At 43.8% G+C, this 21,056-nt stretch overlaps 1 protein-coding gene across 4 annotated transcripts in view; it reads left to right on the forward strand.

The window, feature by feature from the left end:
* The window catches only part of INSR (insulin receptor), a 135,088-nt gene that overhangs the window by 5,211 nt on the left and 108,821 nt on the right, over positions 1–21,056 (forward strand). For all 4 annotated transcript variants that reach the window (XM_061190613.1, XM_061190611.1, XM_061190614.1 and 1 more), the window contains exon 2: positions 12,097–12,648. In XM_061190613.1, coding sequence (XP_061046596.1) covers positions 12,097–12,648 — 552 coding nt within the window. The remainder of the gene's footprint in view (positions 1–12,096; positions 12,649–21,056) is intronic.

The following is a 21,056-nucleotide window of genomic DNA, read 5'->3' on the forward strand; positions in this document are numbered from 1 at the left end:
ATTTCTGTCCTGGGAAATGACTACACTATCAGTTTGGTGTGTATCTTTATTTATTTATTAAAAAAAATTTTTTTTTAACATAAGTGTACTGGCCAATGAATTTTTTTTCCTTTTTTTTTAAAGTTTATTTTTTCTTGTGTGACTTTTTAAAAAAATAAATTTGTTTATTTTTATTTTATTTATTTTTGGCTGTGTTGGGTCTTTGTTGCTGTGCACGGGCTTTCTCTAGTTGCGGCCAGCGGGGGCTACTCTTCGTTGCGTTGCGCGGGCCTCTCATTGCGGTGGCTTCTCTTGTTGCGGAGCACGGGCTCCAGGCACGTGAGCTTCAGTAGTTGTGGCACGTGGGCTCAGTAGTTGTGGCTCTCGGGCTCTAGAGCGCAGGCTCAGTAGTTGTGGTGCATGGGCTTAGTTGCTCCGCGGCATGTGGGATCTTCCCAGACCAGGGCTCGAACCCATGTCCCCTGTATTGGCAGGCGGATTCTTAACCACTGCTCCAACCAGGGAAGCCCGGTGCGTATCTTTAAACATTTTTATTTTTAAAATGGTCATACAGTAAAACTGACTTTTTTTGGGGGGGGCACAGTTTTTGCATTTTAGCCCCTGTATAGAGTTGTGTGGCTGTCCCCACAGTCGGGATACAGAAGTGTCCCATCCATCATCACCCAGACTCCTTCCGGCCATCCCTTTATCGTTATGCCACCCCTACCTCGAACCCCTGGCAACACTGCTCCTTCTCCATCCCTATAGTTTTCTCTAGACTTTAAAAAGTATCTTATGTTTGTCTTTCTCTTTCTGACTTACTTCACTAAGTATGACAATCTGTAGATCCATCCATGTCGCTGCAAATGGCATTATTTTGTTCTTTTTTATGGCTGAGTAATATTCCATTGTATATATGTACAACATCTTCTTTATTCATTCCTCTGTCAATGGACATTTAGGTTGCTTCCATGTCCTGGCTATTGTAAATAGTGTTGCAATGAACATTGGGGTACATGTATCTTTTCAAATTATGGTTTTCTCCGGATATGTGCCCAGGAGTGGGATTGCTGGATCATATGGTAGCTCTAGTTTTAGTTTTCTAAGAAACCTCCATACTGTTCTCCATAGTGGCTGCACCAATTTACATTCCCACCAACAGTGTAAGGATTCCTTTTTCTCCATACCATCTCCAGCATTTATTGTTTGTAGATTTTTTGATGATGGCCATTCTAAGTGGTGTCAGGTGATACCTCTAAAAAAATGGTACAAATGAACCTATTTACAAAACAGAAATAGAGTCCCAGATGCAGAAAACAAACTTATGGTTACCAAGGGGGAAGGAGGGGAGGGATAAACTGGGAAATTGGGATTGACATATACACACTACTATATATAAAATAGATAGCTAAGAATAACTTCCTGTATAGCACAGGGAACTCTACTCAATACTCTGTAATGACCTGTATGGGAACAGAATCTAAAAAAGAGTGGATATATGTATATGTATAACCAATTCACTTTGCTGTACAGCAGAAATTAACACAATACTGTAAATCAACTATACCCCAATAAAAATTAACTTAAAATATTTTTTAAAGTATCTTATAATTGGATCAATATTCTTAAAATTGAAAACCTAAGTACTCATAAGATTCTCATTATTCCTGGATTCCATATTTGTGAATTCCCTTATTCACTAAAATTTATTTGTAACTCCAAAATAAATAGCGCTTTAATGGTTATTCCTGGACATGCACCAAGTGGCAAAAAATTGGAATCATCTGACATGCATGTTCCAGCTCAGATCAAACAAGGTGACATCTTGCCTTCCTGTTGCATCTCTCCTCTTGTGAATTCATAAATCCCCAAGGATTAAAACAAATGTCCTTTAAAAATTTTTTTTTAATTGAAGTATAGTTGGTTTACAATTTTGTGTTAGTTTTTGGTGTACAGCAAAGTAATTCAGTTATACATATGTGTATATATTCTTTTTCAGATTCTTTTCCATTATAGATTATTGCAAGATATTGAATATAGTTCCCTGAGCTATACAGTAGGTCCCTGTTGTTTATGTATTTTATATGTAGTAGTGTGTATCTGTTAATCCCAAACTCTTAATTTATCCCACCCCCTTCCCTTTGGTAATCATAACTTTGTTTTTGATGTCTGTGGGTCTATTTCTGTTTTGTATATAAGTTCATTTGTATCATATTTCAGATTCCACATATAAGTGATATCACATATTTGTCTTTCTCTGTCTGACTTACTTCACTTAGTATGATAATCTCTAGGTGCATCCATGTTGCTGCAAATGGCATTATTTCATTCTTTTTTTTTTATGGCTGAGTAATATATTCCATTGTGTATAAGCACCACATGTTCTTTATCCATTCATCTGTCGATGGACATTTAGGTTGTTTCCATGTCTTGGCTACTGTAAATAGTGCTGCAATGAACATTGGGGTGCATGTATCTTTTTGAATTAGAGTTTTCTCCAGGTATATGCCCAGGAGTAGGATTGCTGGATCATATGGTAACTCTATTTTTAGTTTTTTAAGGAACCTCCAGACTGTTCTCCATAGTGGCTGCACCAATTTACATTCCCACCAACAGTGTAGGAAGGTTCCCCCAAAATGTCCTTTTTTGTGATGTATTTAGTGCCATGTTTTTCACACTTACTTGTGCTTTTTGTTGGTGATTTTGTTGTTTACCATGGTCTGCGTGCATAGTTCTGAAGTGCTGTCTAGGGTCCTAAGTACTAGAAGGCTGTGATGTACGTTCCGGAGAAAATACATTTGCTGGATAAGCTTTGCTCAGGCGTGAACTATATAGTGTTTAGTGAATCAACAATGTATATTAAATAAGGTGTTTTTAAACAGAAACACACATACAACAAGGTTATGGTATTGATGGATTTGCAAATTAGTGTTCTTGAGAACATTGTAGAAAATAGCTTCCATAAACAAAGAGAATCTGCTGTAGGTGATTTCCTATCACTGGGGTTTAAAATTTGTGAAGTTGGGTTTGTCAGCGTCCGTGTAGCATCCTTTTTGAATGCATACGCCCTTTTTGTTGTATTTTCATCGGGGCACAAATCCTTGGTTTACCTCTCGGAAAGTTCATGAGATGGCACAAAACCCCCAGCCTGTGTCTTGAGGAGGGGTCCCCCATGTTCTGCTGACCCTGGTGCCAGGGAGTGCCCCAGTGGCTTTCAGGGGTTTTAGAAACATATTTTGTTTCTGGCAGAGCAAGATTTGCTGTTCTGTGTTGCCCAGTGCAGACTGGATATGAGTTCCAGTGGGAGTTCACAGCAGGCTGATGAGGAATAAAATTTGATTTCAAATCTGAGTTTTTCTTTCAGTTCCTTAAGGGTGTGGTGTCCCATCAGGTTTATAGGTTAGCTTCTGTTTTGTGTTCAGGAAGAGCAGCCTGTTAGCAGGAGATTCTTGCTTCTCTCCTGTGCCTTTGTGGTAGTGTGGAAAACATAGGTACTTCCCAAAAACTCTGCTTGTTAACAGTGCGGAAAAAGGTAGTGGTTGGACACAAAGGGATAGAGGGCAGGGCTCCACCTGTTTTCTGATGGCCTTTCTCTGATTTCTTGTTGCTAATCTGTTTTCAAAGATGTATCCTGTTTCCTTACAGAAGATCAGAAAAGGGATGAATTCTCACTGAGGTGTTCCTTCCTAATTATATCCAGTTACATTGCATCGAAGACATCTCCTTTTTTGTTCTTGCAAGACTTCTCTTGGTTTTTCTTTCTGGTGTCTTCTGTGGGCACTATCCATCCTTATTTGTGTACATGAGGAGGTAGGACTCCTGAAATGTCATGGAAGCCCCTTATAATCTTGTGGTTTGATGTGTGATGTCCTTGGGATTACAGAACTATGGAACTGACTGGAGGAATTAGCCTAGATGTTCCAGAGCTTTCAGACAGGCTTGTAGAAGGTGTTGGTGTCAGGATGACTATGGGTCTTTGGTCCTCTCTCTGGTTCCCTGGCCTTAAATATTGTGCTCGCCAGAGGCACGCCCCCCTTCCATCCTTTTCTCCTCCTGGTTTTATCACCTACTGTCATCCCTTCGGCCAGCATCCGCCTCTTTTCCCAAGCTCCGGATCCACATCTTCCCAGTGCCCACTGGACCCACATCTGGGAGCATCCCAAAGCCCCTACAGACTCAACATGCCCCAAACTGAGCCTGTTGTCCTTGCCACCCTCAACTGGTCCTATCTGGTCCTCTCCAGGTTCACTAAGAGAGGACCCTCACTTCTTCCCCCTCTCCTCCACCTCCCTGGGGACCAAGTCCCATTGATGCTAATTCCTTGTACCCACCCCCATAATAGGCCCCCTAGGCCATGCCATAGAGGTGGTTCCAGAGTGCCTCGTCCAGTACCTTCTCTTACCTGCTGCCAGAGAGATTTTTCTACTTCCTGCTTTGGTCGTTCTATAGCTGCCAGCTCAGTTCATTCCCCTGGCAGTGGAGCCTGGCCTCAGCTGTGTGGTGTGCAATCTCACTTCGCCAAGCTCATGACTGCAGTTCCTTGGGGTTCCCTCTTCTTCATGTGCTTGCATTTGCTTCCTGTGCCCCAAGCACCCTTCTTCCCCCTGTTCACCCATGGATGCCTGCTTCCTCCTTATGGAACTGGGTCAGAGGCCTCCTTCCTCCCCTCTCTGGCTTCATCACCCACCCCATTCTCCTTCCCTTTCAGTACAGACCAGGTATATCTGTCTGGGTCCCCATAGACATTGGTCTGCACATTGGAGGTGCATTCTAGTGAAACATTGACTGCATCGGAAATGAAACCATACTCTAAGTATGGGTTGGAGAAGGAATTGATACATGTTTGTCCAAAGCAGGAAGCAAAGTCTAGCCCAGAGGGGGCAGGTCCTGGAGAGGATAGGATGGCTTGAAGTTAGGAGCAAAAGGTTTGGCTGAAAAAGAACTGCTATGGTCTGAATGGCCACCTCCCTCCTCCCCATTCATGGGTTGAAACCTTAACCCCCAACGTGACTGTATTTGGAGAGAGAGCTTTTAGAAGGTAATTAAGGTTAAACGAGGTCATAAGAGGACGGCCCTAAACTGATAGGACTGATGACCGTAAAAGAAGAAGGAGACAGAGAAAGATCTCTCCCTTTCACCAAGGAAAGACCATGTGAGGACACAGTGAGAAGTCGGCCGTCTGCAAGCCAGGAAGAGAGCTCTCACCAGAAATTGACCATGCTAGCTACCTTGATCTTGGACTTCCAGCCTCAGAGCTGTGAGAAATAAATGTCTGTTGTTTAACCCCGCCAGTCTATGGCATCTGGTTATTGGAGCCCAAGCTGACCAATACAAGAACTGAGGTCAGAAGGGGCTCTGAAACACAGCATCTAGGAACTCAGGTAGAATAAATGGGTGTGGGTCTAGCTTTCTTTGAAATTCATGGGGGCCGGTCCACCGTGCTTATGCGGTTCCCTCTAGCGACAATCAACAGCCCCAGAGAAGGCATCCGATGGCATTGATCCTGGGGCAAAGTGCTCAGAGGAATGGGTTGGGCAGAAGAATGGGAGCTGGAAAGAGCCCCTGCTGGAGAGGTGGCCCAGGTTGGGTAGACGGTACATCTGTCCTACTTGAGGCCCTACCATATCCTTGGGGACCTTGTTTAAAATGCAGATTCTTGGGCCTGGCTCCCAGAGATATTGATTCATTTGGTCTAGAGCTGGGCCTAGGGATCTGCATTTTAACATACACTTGCCCCCCACCCCCCCCCCCCGCCCCAGGTGATTCTGATGCTGTTGGTCTACAGAGCACACTTTGAGGAACCCTGTGTGATGGCTAAGGGCACAGGTGCTGGTGCCCTGGGGACCTATGAGATGGACTGAATTGTGTCCCCCCCCCCCACCCTCCTGCCAAATTAACGTGTTGAAGTCCTAACCCTAACACCTCAGAATGTGACCGTCTTTGGAGATAGGGTCTTTAAAGAGGTAATCAAGGTAAAAATGAGATAATTAGGGTGGCCTCTAATAAGACTGATGTCCTTATAAGAGGAGATTAGGACACAGACATACACTGAGGGAAGATCATGTGAGGACACAGGGAGAAGACGGCTGTCTACAAGCCAAGGAGAGAGGCCTTAGAAGGAATCAATCCTGCTGACACCTTGATCTTAGACTTCTAGCCTCCAGAATTGGGAGAAAATAAATTTATCTTGTTTAAGCCACCTGGTCTGTGGTCCTTTGTTAGGGTGGCCCCAGTAGACTAATATACTGGGTTTAAATCCCAGCTCTGTCTCCTCCTTGCTTTGTGACCTTGAGGAGGACATGTTCCTCTCTGAGCCTCAATTTCTTTCCTCTTCTAGAAAATCTATCTGGGTGACAGTTTGCCTGTTGCCTGCACCCTCGGGGTATTTACTGCCCTTCTGTTTCCAGCAGTTTCCAGCAGAATCCATCTCACACACTCTGGCTGAAGTCAATTTTTATTTTTTATTTTTGGCCTCAACCCAGGGCACGTGGGATCTTAGTTCCCCGACCAAGGATTGAACCCGTGTCCCCTGCATTGGGAGTGCAGAGTCTTAACCACTGAACCGCCAGGGGATTTCTTGGCTGAAGTCAATTTTAAGAGCCAGTCTTGCAGGCAGGCGGAGAATCTTAAGGGTATCTGGTACCTCGGTGTGCCCAAGTTCTAATTTATGAAGGGAATAAATCTGGGAATTGGTTCCATGTATCTTAGAGTGGAGAACGAATATATACACGTGGCCAGACCCCAGTTCTCATCTGTTCTTCATACTTTCATCATGTGATCATCATCATTTACAGGTGAGGAAACTGAGGCACACAGAAATTGAGTTTATGGCTGAGGATTATGCAGCTGACAGGTGCCCATGCTGGAGTGGGAAGCCAGATCTGTTGGGTTTCTAGCATGCCCTGAAACTGCTGTGGGTGGTGGCCTGACACCTGAACCCAAGGCTTGTTGGCCAGGATGCCTGAATTTTGGAAGAAGCCGTGTTAAGACTGGAAGGAATGCAGGGAGGAACGTGTGGCCCCAGATAGGTCACCAGGGAGCGTTTGAAGAATGTCGAGACTAAGGAATGAGTACATTCAGGCTTGAAAGCAGAAAGTATAACTCTTAGCCTTGTAAAGGAGTTTCAGAATCTTCTGGATACCTCTCTCCCAGATCCTTAGTACCTCTTTGCTGTTTTCATGATAGAGAGAAAACCAGGGGAGAGGAGACACTTTCCAAGATGGCTCTCATGTCAGTCTTCTCTCCTTCCGGAAAATTCTTAGATTCTTCTGGCCGAGGGGGAACTTCTAGACCAGCACTGTCCAACAGAACGGTCTGCTTTGATGGAAATGGTCTATAGCTGTGCCATCCAATATGGCGGCCACTATCCACATGGCGCTCTTGACATAGTGGCAGGGCAACTAAATTTTTACTTTTATTTAACTTTAATTCATTTAAATGTAAAAAACGTAAATGTAAAGTCTTATTTAACATTAGTTGATTGAAATGTCAAAAAAATCACTGCTTGATTCTGTTATTGAACAACTCTTTTGCTTGGAACAACTTGGGGATACAAAGAACCTACCTTTTCAGGGATTCATTTTGTGAAATCTGCATATACAGATTGAGTATTTCTGATCCAAATTTAGCATCTGAATTGAGACCTGGTGCAAGTGTATAAAACACGTGGCATTTGGGAGGCATAGTGTGAAAAAAATCCCATAGATTTTTTTTTTTGTATTGCTTACATGCTGAAGTGAAGTTTTGGGCTACATTGGGTTAAATTAAGAATATTTAGTTTCACCGTTTCTTTTTTACCTTCATAGAGAAAATTTAAAATTCTGTGTGGCTCGCATCATGTTTCTATTGGATAAGGCTGCTCTAGGCCCTACGCACCCTTGTGACCTACAGCGACAAGCTACAGCTCTTGACCTTCCAATGAAGTAGGCAGAACTTATTGCACTGTTTGTGTAGGTTTTAATCCTGGTGTTACCTCCTCCGGGAAGCCCTCCTTGATTGTCCTGGACTTAATCAAATAGCTCATTTTCATGATCTCTTCTAGCCCCTGAAGCTGTCCTTGAATAACTGAGATATCCTCCTCAGTTATACTTTCAGTTGATTTGGGTAGCTAATAGCAACTAGTAGTCTGTGAGATCCAGGGCAGCCTCTGTCTTATTCCTTTTTTTTTTTTTTTTTTTAACATCTTTATTGGAGTATAATTGCTTTACAATGTTGTGTTAGTTTCTGCTGTATAACAAACTGAATCAGCTCTATGTATACATGTATCTCCCTATCCTGTTGTCCTATCCCGCTGGTCCTATTTCTTGAAGCACTTCCAGCCCTTGGAACAGCAGAAACAGGTCCTCAGCAGATAGTTGCTGAAGGAGTGAACGAAGGAAACTGTCTTTAACAAGCTTCCTCCAGGTTGTCACTGCATGAACATTATTTCATTGTTTCCTTATCTAAGTCAGATTCACCTGCTTCTTAATTAGGTATGTTTTTAAAGAACAAAGACGGAGAAACTGTAACATAGTTCAAGCATAAACTTTGCATTTAATTGCTGGGTTGACATCCTAGCATTACCCCTTAAAACTCAGCCTGTGTGAGTTTGATTTGCTCGTCACAAAAATGGACATGGACCACATTTCGTTTATCCACCTCCTCTGGGATTATTTTGAGAATTCATCAAGAGAATGTGTCTGCCAGAACATGGCCAAGTGCTTTACATGGTAATTGTTATTAGCGGTCACCAGGACCCCCCCTCCTCCCCGATCATCATGGTCCTTCCCTACCTGTGTGTAGAGTGGTGATTAACCAGGTGTCACTTACTAAGGACCCGAAGCATCTTTCAGTTCCCACCCAGAGGTATTAAAAGCCAGTACAAGGTCTGACATCTATTGCTGGCACCATCTCTAACATCCTCTGGGTATTTTCTGTTCACGCGGTAAATTGCTCTATTGTCTTAGACTAATAGGGACACATACAGCTTTCATGAGTTGAGTTAGAGTCATTGGAGATTAAAAAAATAAAAGCAGTTTTTTGTTGTCCTCTACAGTTATAGTCGTTTAATTTTTTAATAACTTTATTGAGATCTAATTCAATACCATACAATTCACCCATTTAAAGTTTAAATTTAGGGGTTCTTAGTACATTCACAGAGTTGGGCAACCATCACTACAATCAATTTTAGAACATTCTCATCACCCCCCAAAGAAATCCCATACTCTTTAGCTGTCACTCCTCATTTCCCCCTCTCCAAGCCCCTTGAAACCACTAATCTGCTTTCTATGGATTTGCCTATTCTGGACATTTCATGTAAATGGAATCGTGCCACATGTGGTCTTTTGTGACTGGCTTCTTCCACTGAGCCTGATGTTTTCAAGGTTCATCCCTGTTGTAGCAGGTGTCAATGCTTCTCCCCTGTTATTGCTGAATTATCTTCCTTTGTATGGACATGCCACATTTTGTTTATTCATTTGTCAATTCATGGACATTTGGCTTGTTTCCACTTTTTGGCTATCATGGATAATGATGCTATGGGCATTTGTACACACATTTCTGTGTGGACCTATGTTTTCCTTTCTCTTGGGTATCTACCTGGGAGTGAAGTTGCTGGGTTATATGGTAACTCTTTGTTTAACCTTTTGAGGGACTGCTAGTCTATTTTCCACAACAGCAGCTGTACCATTTTCCATTCCCACCAGTAATGTATGAGGGTTCTGATTTCTCCACATCCTCGTCAACACTTGTAATTGTCTGTCTTTTTAATTTTAGCCATCCTGGTAGGAGTGAAGTGGTATCATTGTGGTTTGGATTTACATTTCCTGGATGTCCAACAGCTGGTTAATCTTTGAATGTATATTCATATCTGATTTTGGTTCTGACACAACTTGGGGAGGATGGTGGGCTGGTGTTCTTTGTACCTGTATCAATTTCACAATTTCGTGTGTGTGTGTGTGTGTGTGTGTGTGTAAAACATAGAGTGTGAGGCTCAGGCTTGAGAAGCCCAGACCTGTGGCTGAGTCTAAGCTGTATACTGCCAGATATAATACAGGACACCAAGTTAAATTTGAATTTAACATAAATGATGAGTAATTTTTAAGGATAAGTATGTCTCAAACATTGCATGGGATATACTTATCCTAAAATGTACTTGCTGCTCATCTGAAATTCAAAGTTAACTGGGCGTCCTGCATTTTTATTTGCTAAATCTGGCAACCCTGAATGTTACTGGTGGGTTGTATGTCCTTGGCTGATTGGCTTTGCCTCCTAGAGATCCAGTTTTCCCTTCTGTGGGGTGCGGATAAAGCTTGTTGGGAGGTGTCAGTGACGTGGTACCTGTCCAGACCTCTGTATGTAGATGCTGTTGATGTGACTGAAGCTGGGAACCTCAGCCTTGGGTGGCATGAGTGTGTGGGGCTGGAACTGCCGTCCTGGTCCCCTTGAAGCTGCCTTCCAATTTCTGAGTGAGTGAGTGTATGTGTGTGTGTTTGTGTTTTGGCAAGGAGAGGCTGTCTAAAGAATTCAGTTCTACTGAATGTTAACTCCAATATAAGGAACACAGGAGGAGGGAAAGATCCAAATAAGTATATGGAGGAAAGGAAATCAGAGAAGGCTTCCTGGAGGAGGTGGCATTTGAACTGGCTCTTGAAGGATGATGAGCTGGATTTCGAAATAGGGAGCTAAGGTATAAAGGACTTTGACAGTCAAAGGGACTAGGGCTACCCTGTTCAGTCCAGTAGCCACTAGCTACATGTGTCTATTTCTGTTTACACTATCTAAAGTAAAATCAAATATTCAGTTGCTCAGTCTTATATCAGTCACATTTCAAGTGCTAGACAGCCACAAATGGCCGGTGGCTTCCATAGTGGCCAGTGCATATAAAGAACATCTCTATCATTGCAGAAGTTCTGTTGGACTTTGTTGGACTAAGTCAAGGGTCACCAAACTACCATCCCAGGGGGAAACACCAACCCACAGCCTGCTTTTATAATAAAGTTTTATTGGAACACAGCCATATCCACTCATTGTCTCTGGCTGCTTTTGAGCTATAATGGCGGAGTGGAGTAGTTTAAACAGACACTGATTGCAAAGCTGAACATATTTACTATCTGAGCCCTTATAGAAAATATTTGCCCACCCTGGTCTAGGGGAATGAAGGCACAGAGCCTAGAGGTGACACCGTGATATGTTTGGGAGAAATAAACAATAACAAAATAGCTGAAATTAACTGAGCACTTACTGTGTGCCAGCCACTGCTTGGGTGCCTGCATTATTTCACTCATTCCTCTTCATAGGTCATGTTATAGGGAAGGCTTGGAAGGTCCCCTTGGAATTGGAGAGTAGTGGGCAGGCCTGTTTCACGTGGTGCAGGGGATGGAGGGGCAGAACCTTGAGGGCCGCGAGAGGAAAGTGCAGGGTCATGGGGAGACATAGAGGGTGTCAGAGCAAGGGAGGGACCACCTGCAGGAGAATGGGTGTGCAGGGTGTTTGTGCAGGGGAGATCAGACTCTCTGGGAAGCCCTTGCCACACCCAGGTAAAAGGTAATTAGACCTTGGCTGCCTGCCAGGAGGGCGGGTTGGGAAGGAGTGTTAGGAAAGTGGGAGAACTGACAAAACAAAGTCAGCTCTCCTTGCCCCATTTCTGGTGTGGGCACCTTTATCCCCATACATCCATTTCCTGAAGATCTTACACGCCGACTCACTGGGGATGGCTCCCCTTTCCCCTTCCGCACCTGCTGCATTACTCAATCCCCTGTAATCCCAATGTCTTCATTGCATCATATTTGATGCGATGCTTTTAAGGCTTCTAATGGGTACTGCCAAAGGAATTATTATTATTATGATTTGTCTTTCAGGAGTAATTACTTAGGCACAGACACCTTACAGAGAAAGCCACTGAACTGGGCTGGCTGTAGAATTTACAGGGTCCAGTTCAGAATGAAACCTTGGGACCCCTCACTCAAAAATAATTAAGGATTTTAAGACGGAAGAACATTAAGCCAAGGGCAGGGCCCTTCTGAGCGGGCGTGGGACCCAGGTCACATGCCCATGTGGCTGGCCCTGCCACTAATTCGTATAAACCATCCGTGGGGTGTTTGTTCACCTGTCTTGCTCTCTGCTTGTTTGCCCTTCTAGTGTGCCCCGGCATGGATATCCGGAATAACCTCACCCGGCTGCACGAGCTGGCCAACTGCTCGGTCATCGAAGGACATTTGCAGATCCTATTGATGTTCAAAACGAGACCTGAGGACTTCCGAGACCTCAGTTTCCCCAAGCTCATCATGATCACTGATTACTTGCTGCTCTTCCGGGTCTACGGGCTGGAGAGCCTGAAGGACCTGTTCCCCAACCTCACGGTCATCCGGGGCTCCCGCCTCTTCTTTAACTACGCGCTGGTCATCTTCGAGATGGTTCACCTGAAGGAGCTTGGCCTCTACAACTTGATGAACATCACCCGGGGCTCCGTCCGCATCGAGAAGAACAATGAACTCTGCTACCTGGCCACTATCGACTGGTCTCGCATCCTGGATTCCGTGGAGGATAATTACATCGTGCTGAACAAAGACGACAATGAGGAGTGTGGGGACATTTGTCCAGGCACCGCGAAGGGCAAGACCAACTGCCCTGCCACCGTCATCAACGGGCAATTTGTGGAGCGGTGTTGGACGCACAGCCACTGCCAGAAAGGTACGTTGAGGTTCTCGGGGATTCTAAGCCATTTCTCGTGGCTTGTTCATTAGAAAGAAGCTGGAGACATTCACTAGCTCAGGTGGTGGCAAACCTTTTTTGCAAAGACTCAGATGTTAAATACTTTAAACTTTGCGGTCTGTTGCAACTACTCAGCCCTGCCATTGGAGCGGGAAAGCAGCCACCCTGCAAGGAGGCGCAATAAACAAGTGGGCGTGGCTGTGTTTCAGTAAAACTTTATTTACAAAACCAAGTATTGGGCCAGATTTTGCCAACTCCTGAGCTAGATGGTTGAATGTTCCTCTTGCTTGAGAGACCAGATGAGAATGGACTTTATTGTCAAAAACAAAACAAAAACAAATGTATTTCTTATCTGATTCTAGAAGTATGACTGCTTGTGGTAGACATTTGGAAAAAGAACTGTGTAAAGGATAAAAGCAAAACATCCTTATTTCACAGTTATTGGGGGATACTTCTTGCTAGTGGCTCTGTTGTGTCTGAATTTAGTTAACTTTCTCTGTCGTTGGGCATTTAGATTATTTCTAGTTTCCACAAAGAGGGATGAACATTTTGGTGTCAAAGCTTTATCGAACATTTTTTTTTTTTCCCTTCGGGTTTTGCTTTTCCAGAAGTGAAATTTCTGGGTCAAAGTTTCTTGATACCGATTGCCAAATGGCTTTCCGGAAACGTACCAACGGGCACTCCTCCTAGCATTGGCTGAGAGGGAACACCTTGGCTAGCTTTGAGTGTTATTTGAAAAATCTTTCATAATTTACTGGAAGGAGGGGCTTGTGTGTTGTCATTGTTTCTATTTGCATTTCTTTGATTGCTATCAGGGTTGAACCTTTTAAAACATGTTTATTTATCATTTGGGTTTTCTCTTCCTGTTCATATCCTTTGTCCATTTATCTTTTAGTACCTTAGTGGTTTTTGAAGTATTAATTTGCATGTCGTTTTCATAACGAAGACTGTTAACTCTTTGCCAGTTATGTTTTCAGGTGTTTTTGTTCAGTGACGAATATACTCTGGCTATCAGTTGCCAGAGAAGCTTAAAATGTTTATGGAGTTCAGAGCTGGGTTTTTGCATGCCTCTCATTATTTTATGCTTAGAAAGTCCCTTTCTATCCATAAAATGAACATTTTTTTCCTCCAAATTTTCTATCTTAACTTTAATTATTATCATTAAAAAAATGTTTGTCCTGGGCATTTGGGACCTGTTTGTGTGGGTATCCATTTCCCCCCAAATAACTAGTTGGGGTCTCAACCCCAGGTATTGCAGAAATTTACCAGTTCGTCATTGATTTGGGGTCTGTTTCTGGGTATCCATAAATATGTCTGCCTTTCCTTGCACCGGGGCTGTTACTATTCTAATATGTATAGTTTTATAATGTTTTGATATCCAGGAAGTCTAGTTCCATACACACACTCGTTACTTGTTTATTGTTTTATTGACTCTTTTCACACGTTGTGAAATTTCCTGGGAAGACTTAGCAAATGTGAGATGGAGGCGGGAGAAAGTGAGTGGGCGGCTGAAGGGTTGTATCACAAAAGATAAGGGAAGGGAGAAAGGAGGGTCTTCTCACCTGAGCCCAAAGCTATGGGGAAGCCACACAGGGTGAGTCCTGAGTAGAATCTATAGACTCAGCAGGGAGGACTCCTTCGAGCTCCAGGGAGTTCTTCCATTCTGTGAATGCTGGAAGGGAGGAAACAGGAGGTGAGAGAGTGGAGACCTCTCTTTTGAGTGGTTGGTTGGTGAAGGAAAAGAGAATCTGGTGGTTTGTAGATATAGGAGGGAACGATGGTTATTATATTGTGGAAAAATCTTGAGAACGTCGGTAGGTCAGGGACACAGAGAAGCCAAGCTATGACCAAGAAGAAGGATCAAAGCTGGGGCAGAGTCTTGGCTGAAGTAGAGGACCACCCGTGGGTTTGGAATTTCGTAGAACAGGGAGACTTCGGGGGGGGGGTCGGGGTGTGGGTGAATAAGTTGGATGGGAGAGACCATCCAGATGAATTTGGAGGTGAGGGGGTGGTTGTTCTCTGATGGTGAGGGCAGGAGAGGCTGTGTAGGACCTACCATGTTACAAGGACACACAGCTGCAAGGGGAGCTCCGTTATCTTTGTTTTAGAGACCAGAGAGGTTACTTAACTTGCCTAAGGCCACACAGCTAAGAAAAGATGGCTGGGGTTTGCACCACGTCTGAGACACAAAAATAGTGTGTGTGTGTTGTGTTGTGTTGTGTGTGTGGGTGCCCCCCTCTGTTTAAAGATGGGTGAGCTACTTCTAGCTGGGGTACCAGGGAGAACAGTGAATAGTCTTTTATCTCAATGCTCTGTTTTCCAAATTCAGGTTCTTGTTTGAAATGCTCCAGGCTTACATATCTTGAGATATAATTTAAGACATTCCTCTGTGGATTTATTTCTGTACTCATTTTAGTCAAAATATCCAGGATGGTATTATCTGCAAAAATGTCCCTGATGTTTTGAGCAGGTGTTTTTATTTTATTTTATTTTTTAAGTTTTTTATCTTGTGCTTTTGAGAGCAGGGCTTGTTTCTCCAGCACTGGGGGTTTCATCATTGGAGAAGGTGTGGCTCTGCATGTACGGCTGTGGCGGAGACTTGCCGGATACCTGTTCCTGGCATCTGGCATCAATGTTTGCTCCTGGTTTGTAATCAGTGGTGGTGTCCCCTAGGGGAAGCGTTGTCCTGTCCTGGTCACAGATGTCAAGAAATGATTGTTTTTTGAACCTACACTCTTGTCTATCAAGTACAACTCAGCTCAGGCTTTTTTCCCCTTCAATTTCTTTAATTGTGGTCAAATACACATAACAAAGTTTACCATCTTAACCATTTGAAATGCACAGCTCAGTGGTATTAAGTACATTCATACTGTCATGCAACCATCCCCACCATCCATCTCCAGAACTTTCTCATCTTCCCAAACTGAAACTCTGTCCCCATGAAACACTGACTCCCCATCTCCTCCCCCAGACCCTGGCCCCCACCATCCTACTTTCTGTCTCTATGGATTTGACTTCTCTAGGGACCTTGTATAAGTGGAATCATGTAGTATTTGTCCTTTTGTGTCTGGCTTATTTCACTGAATATAATGTTCTCAAGGTTCATCCATGTTGTAGCAGGTGTCAGAATTTCCTTCCTTTTTAGGGCTGCATAATATGCCATTGTATGGATGGACCACATTTTGTTTATCCATTCTTCCATCGATGGACACTTGGGTTGTTTCCACCTTTTGGTTATCATGAATAATGCTGCTGTGAACCTGAGTGTACATTTCTGGCTTTTAAAATGCTTGTGTTTCTTTGTTGCTGTGGCTTTGGAAGGCTTACACACCATTTCATGGGATTTTTGAATGCTAACCTGACTGAAATGAGCCTTTAGAAGATACTTCCCTGTCTTAGGCAACAGACACAGACCTGTGAAAACTATCCAGCAAGTCCTCAATTCCCCTAGAATCCTCTCCAACACCTCCTTGAGCCTTTTTCTTGCATGATTACCAGGTTCTGGAAACATCCAAGGTCTGGTCAGCATTTGGGCTGAAGGTGTTGGGTTGTCCTCTGAACCCAGTTTAAACATTCTCTAAAATGTCCCTTTTTCCACCTGATCCCAAAACAATGCTGCTTTTGGCAGAGAGAGAAAAAGAAGGTTCTCAGTGGTTAAAGTATTTAAAAGGAAAGTCACTGTGGTGTGTGTCTTGAGATGCTTCTTCTCCATCACTCTGTCTACATATTTGGGGTGGAGGTGCCAACGGAGGCCAAATGCAAGGAGCCTTGGATGGGCAGAGTGGAGATGGAGTCTTTGTGAGCTGGGTCACAAAATGTGTTTATTGTGAACCTACTGTGTGCCAGGCATTGGGGTCCTCAGGGCCACAGGAGGGACAAGCCCCTGCCTCCTTGGAGAGGACCTTCTGATGGCAAATATAGACATTGAATATGTGACTGAATGCACTTGTAGGAAGAGTTACAAGAGGGGGATCTGTGGGTGAAAGCATGGGATGAAGCCCTAAACTAGTCTTCAGAAAATATCTCCCCTCCCCCCACATAGGTGTGTCATAAAGACCCGAAGGTCAGCCTCACTGGACCCGTTTCCACGTGGTTACGAGAATTGTTCGGAGTCCTGTTTCGCCGGTCATGGCTCATGAGCTGGACCAAACCAGTGTTTCCCCATCTGAAGAGTGAGGATAATTATGGCACCTGCTTGTCAGGGTTGCAGTTTTGGGGGCTAAATGAAATGATGCACGGGGTACACTTATCCCAGCCCCTGACACTTTGTGAATTTTCTGGAAGCTTCTCCTAGATGCCATTGAGTCCACCACCCTTTCTGGGCAGACCAGCCACTGGGTAAGTGTCTGCCAAAGCTTGGCTCCATTTCTGACTTTGGTCTTGGGGCAGGCAGAGGAAAGCCCACCGTGTGACCTGCTGATGAGAGCTGGGTGCTTGGACCTATGGCCCCAGAGGGAAGGTCACTCTGCTTACCTGGTGCCTCAGCTTCCGAGGCTCTGGGGACCCCAAGCTCTGGGCTTTTGGTGGGGGGTGGGGACCAGAAACCACAGGGCTTGCTTGACCAGCTGCCCCAGCCAAACCCACTGGCATTTTTTTTTTTTCCTGGGAGGCCACCCCAGCTGCTCGCTGCCAGTCAGAGGGGTGGGTGAGTCTGGGGCACAATGGGTGCCAGGAAACTGGTCGGTGATGCCACATACGGCAGATGCAGGAGGCAAAGGGAGGCGAGTCTCTCCTTCCTGAGTTTGAGTCTCTCCTTCCTGAGTTTGAGTTTCCATCCATGTTTCAGAGTCTCTGAAAGCTGAGGTGCTCTATTTATATTAAACACTACCTATTTAAGTGCACGTACATTCTCTCTTGAAGGGTTTGCTTTAAGGCAGAGGTTTGAGCTTCAGATTGAAACTGTTTTCCCCTTCTTCCATTTTTTTTTTTTTTAACTTTGCCTTTGGTGCTGTAATAATCAGAATCTTCTCGACAGTGAATGCTTGTTTTGTGCCAGACACTGTTCTAAGTGCTTTGCTTACCATACTGCAGCAAGTTCTCCTAGCAATTCCTTCTTACAGGTGAGGTCCTGGAGGCCCCAGGAGGTTAAGCCACTTGCCCAGGGTCACATCGCTAGTAAGTAGTAGAGCTGGGATTTGAACCCAAAACCCATGTATTCTGGCTCAGAATCTGAGCTCTTAACCATTGTGCTTTCCTGGCTCATTGTGGAAAGTTGGGGAACTGCAGAGAATAAAGAAAGCTGGGGTGGGGAGATGCCCTAGAATTTGCCCCTGCCAACATTCTGGCTGCTTTTTCCTATAGCCCTTCTCATCCCCTCTTTTTTTTTTTTTTTTTAAATTAATTTTTATTGGAGACTAGTTGATTTACCATGTTGTGTTAGTTTCTGCTGTATAGCAAAGTGAATCAGTTATACATATACGTATATCCACTGTTTTCTAGATTCTATTCCCATAGAGGTCATTACAGAGTACTGAGTGAAGTTCCCTGGGCTATACAGTAGTTCTTATTAGTTATCTATTTTATATGTAGTAGTGTGTATATGTCAATCCTAATCTCCCAATTTATCCCTCCCACCCTTATGTAGAAAACATAAGTTTTCTACATTTGTGACTCTATTTCTGTTTTGTAAATAGGTTCATTTGTAGCATTTTTTTAGATTCCACATATAAGCAATATCATATAATATATATATTTAAAATTTATTTATTTATTTTTGGCTGCATTGGGTCCTCGTTGCTGCGTGTGGGCTTTCTCTAGTTGCGGTGAGTGGGGGCTACTCTTCATTGCGGTGTGCAGGCTTCTCATTGTGGTGGCTTCTCTTGTTGTGGAGCACAGGCTCTAGGCACGCGGGCTTCAGTAGTTGAGGCACGTGGGCTCAGTAGTTGTGGCGCATGGGCTTAGTTGCTCTGCGGCATGTGGGATCTTTCCAGACCAGGGCTTGAACCCATGTCCCCTGCATTGGCAGGCAGATTCTTAACCACTGCGCCACCAGGGAAACCCAATGTCGTATAATATTTGTTCTTCTCTGTCTGACTTCCTTCACTCAGTATGACGATCTCTAGGTCCATCCATGCCACTGCAAATGACATTATTTTGTTCTTTTTAATGGCTGAGTAATATTCCATTGTATATATGTACCACATCTTCTTTTTTTTTAAATTTTTATTTATTTATTTTATTTATGGCTGTGTTGGGTCTTCGTTTCTGTGCGAGGGCTTTCTCTAGTTGTGGCAAGCGGGGGCCACTCTTCATCGCGGTGCGTGGGCCTCTCACTATCGCGGCCTCTCTTGTTGCGGAGCACAGGCTCCAGACGCGCAGGCTCAGTAATTGTGGCTCACGGGCCCCGTTGCTCCGCGGCATGTGGGATCTTCCCAGACCAGGGCTTGAACCCGTGTCCCCTGCATTGGCAGGCAGATTCTCAACCACTGCGCCACCAGGGAAGCCCTGTACCACATCTTCTTTATCCATTCATCTGTCAATGGACATTTAGGTTGCTTCCATGTCCTGGCTATTGTAAATAGTGCTGCAATGAACAATGGGGTACCTGTATCTTTTCGAATTATGGTTTTCTCCAGATATAGGCCCAAGAGTGGGATTGCTGGATCATATGGTAGTTCTATTTTTAGTTTTTTTAAGGAACCACCATACGGTTCTCCATTCCCACCCACAGTGTAAGAGGGTTCCCTTTTCTCCACACCCTCTCCAGCATTTATTGTTTGTAGACTTTTTGATGATGGCCATTCTGATGGGTGTGAGATGGTACCTCACCGTAGTTTTGATTTGCATTTCTCTAATGAATTGTGATGTTGAGCATCCTTTCCTGGGCCTCTTGGCCATCTGGGTGTCTTCTTTCATCCTGGCTTAAGTTAGCTGCCTCCTCCATCAGACTAAGTTCTCTTGAACACAGGGACCACAGCATTGATTGTTGTGTCCCCAGGACCTGTCATGTAGATAAACAATGACATCTTTGACCACTTATTACTAGCTAATGCTTATTGAGCACTTACTATGTGCTAAGCCCTGTGCTAAGAATTTGACAAGCTCTGCCTCATAGAATCCTCAGCACAGCCTATGAGAAGATGTTATTCCCATTTTGCAGAAGGGGACACTCAGGCTTGGATAGTAATTAAGAAACTTACTCTAGGAGACCTTGCTGGGAAATGGTTTGATCTCAGACTTGTCAGGTCTAAAGCCCTTGACCAGTCAGCAAACTACGACCCACAGGCCAAATTCAGCCCTCCAGCATTTTTGTTTGGCCCGTGAGCTAAGAATGTTTTTTATACTTTAAAAAGGTTGAGGGGACAGACATAGAAATCAGACTTGTGGTTGCCAAGGGGGAGGGGAGGGGAGGGAGGGAGGGATTGGGAGTTTGGGATTAGCAGATGAAAACTATTATATATAGAATGGATAAACAACAAGGTCCTACTGTATAGCACAGGGAACTATATTCAATATCCCGTAATAAACCATAATGGAAAAGGATATGAACAAGAATGTATATATATGTATAACTGAATCACTTGGCTGTATACCAGAAACTAATACAACATTGTAAATCAACTATACTTCAGTAAAATCAATTTTAAATAATAAAAAGGTTGAAGGGAAAATCTAAAGAAAAATATTTTGTGAGAGGTGAAAATTATATGCAATTAGCATTTTGGTGTCCCTAAATCACGTTTCGTTGGAATACAGTCATGCTTTATTCATTTACGTCTTGCTTGTGGCTGCTGTAGTAACAGAAGTTGTATGGCTCTTTAAAGAAAAAAAATGTTCCAGCATCTGTTCTTGAATGTGCACCTTGTAAAGATGAGGGGGACTTTTGGGGGTAGAGACTGTTTTCAGTGGAAGTTGGAAATATCCCAGCATCAGGCCAACACAGCCCTTCTCCTCCTTGCTGACACTGAGTGGAGGGGACTGCAAAGAATGAGGTGTCATTCTTGCCCCTCAGGACCTCTCAGTGTGTCTGGGGAGATAAAAGGCAGGAATGAATTAACCATCTGAGTGAGCCCAGCCAGCAGGAGATGTCAAAGCAAGATAGACCCCCCTCTTTCCACTGAGTCATCAGACTGGTGGTTCTAGACATATTTGGTGCCAGGGCACCTGGAAATCATCATGTTCTCTAGATAACACAGCAGAATATTGATAAATTAAATTCCTTTGTGGCTATGCCATTTTAGTCCATGCAGAAAACAGAAAAGTCCAACATGTGCATGGGATCTTTAATAATAATAATAATTAGAAAAAAAGACAGTAGATTGTGTAGTACAGTGGGCTGTTTGAGTGTTTCATTCATATTTATTCCTTTTTGTTTTGTCAAAGATCTCTTTAAAAGTCTAGGAGAGAATTAAAAGAACTATCCTGAAAAAATTCTGTGGTCTTCGTAA

Source organism: Eubalaena glacialis, chromosome 4 (assembly GCF_028564815.1).
Source record: "Eubalaena glacialis isolate mEubGla1 chromosome 4, mEubGla1.1.hap2.+ XY, whole genome shotgun sequence".
In the NCBI taxonomy this organism is placed as follows: domain Eukaryota; kingdom Metazoa; phylum Chordata; class Mammalia; order Artiodactyla; family Balaenidae; genus Eubalaena; species Eubalaena glacialis.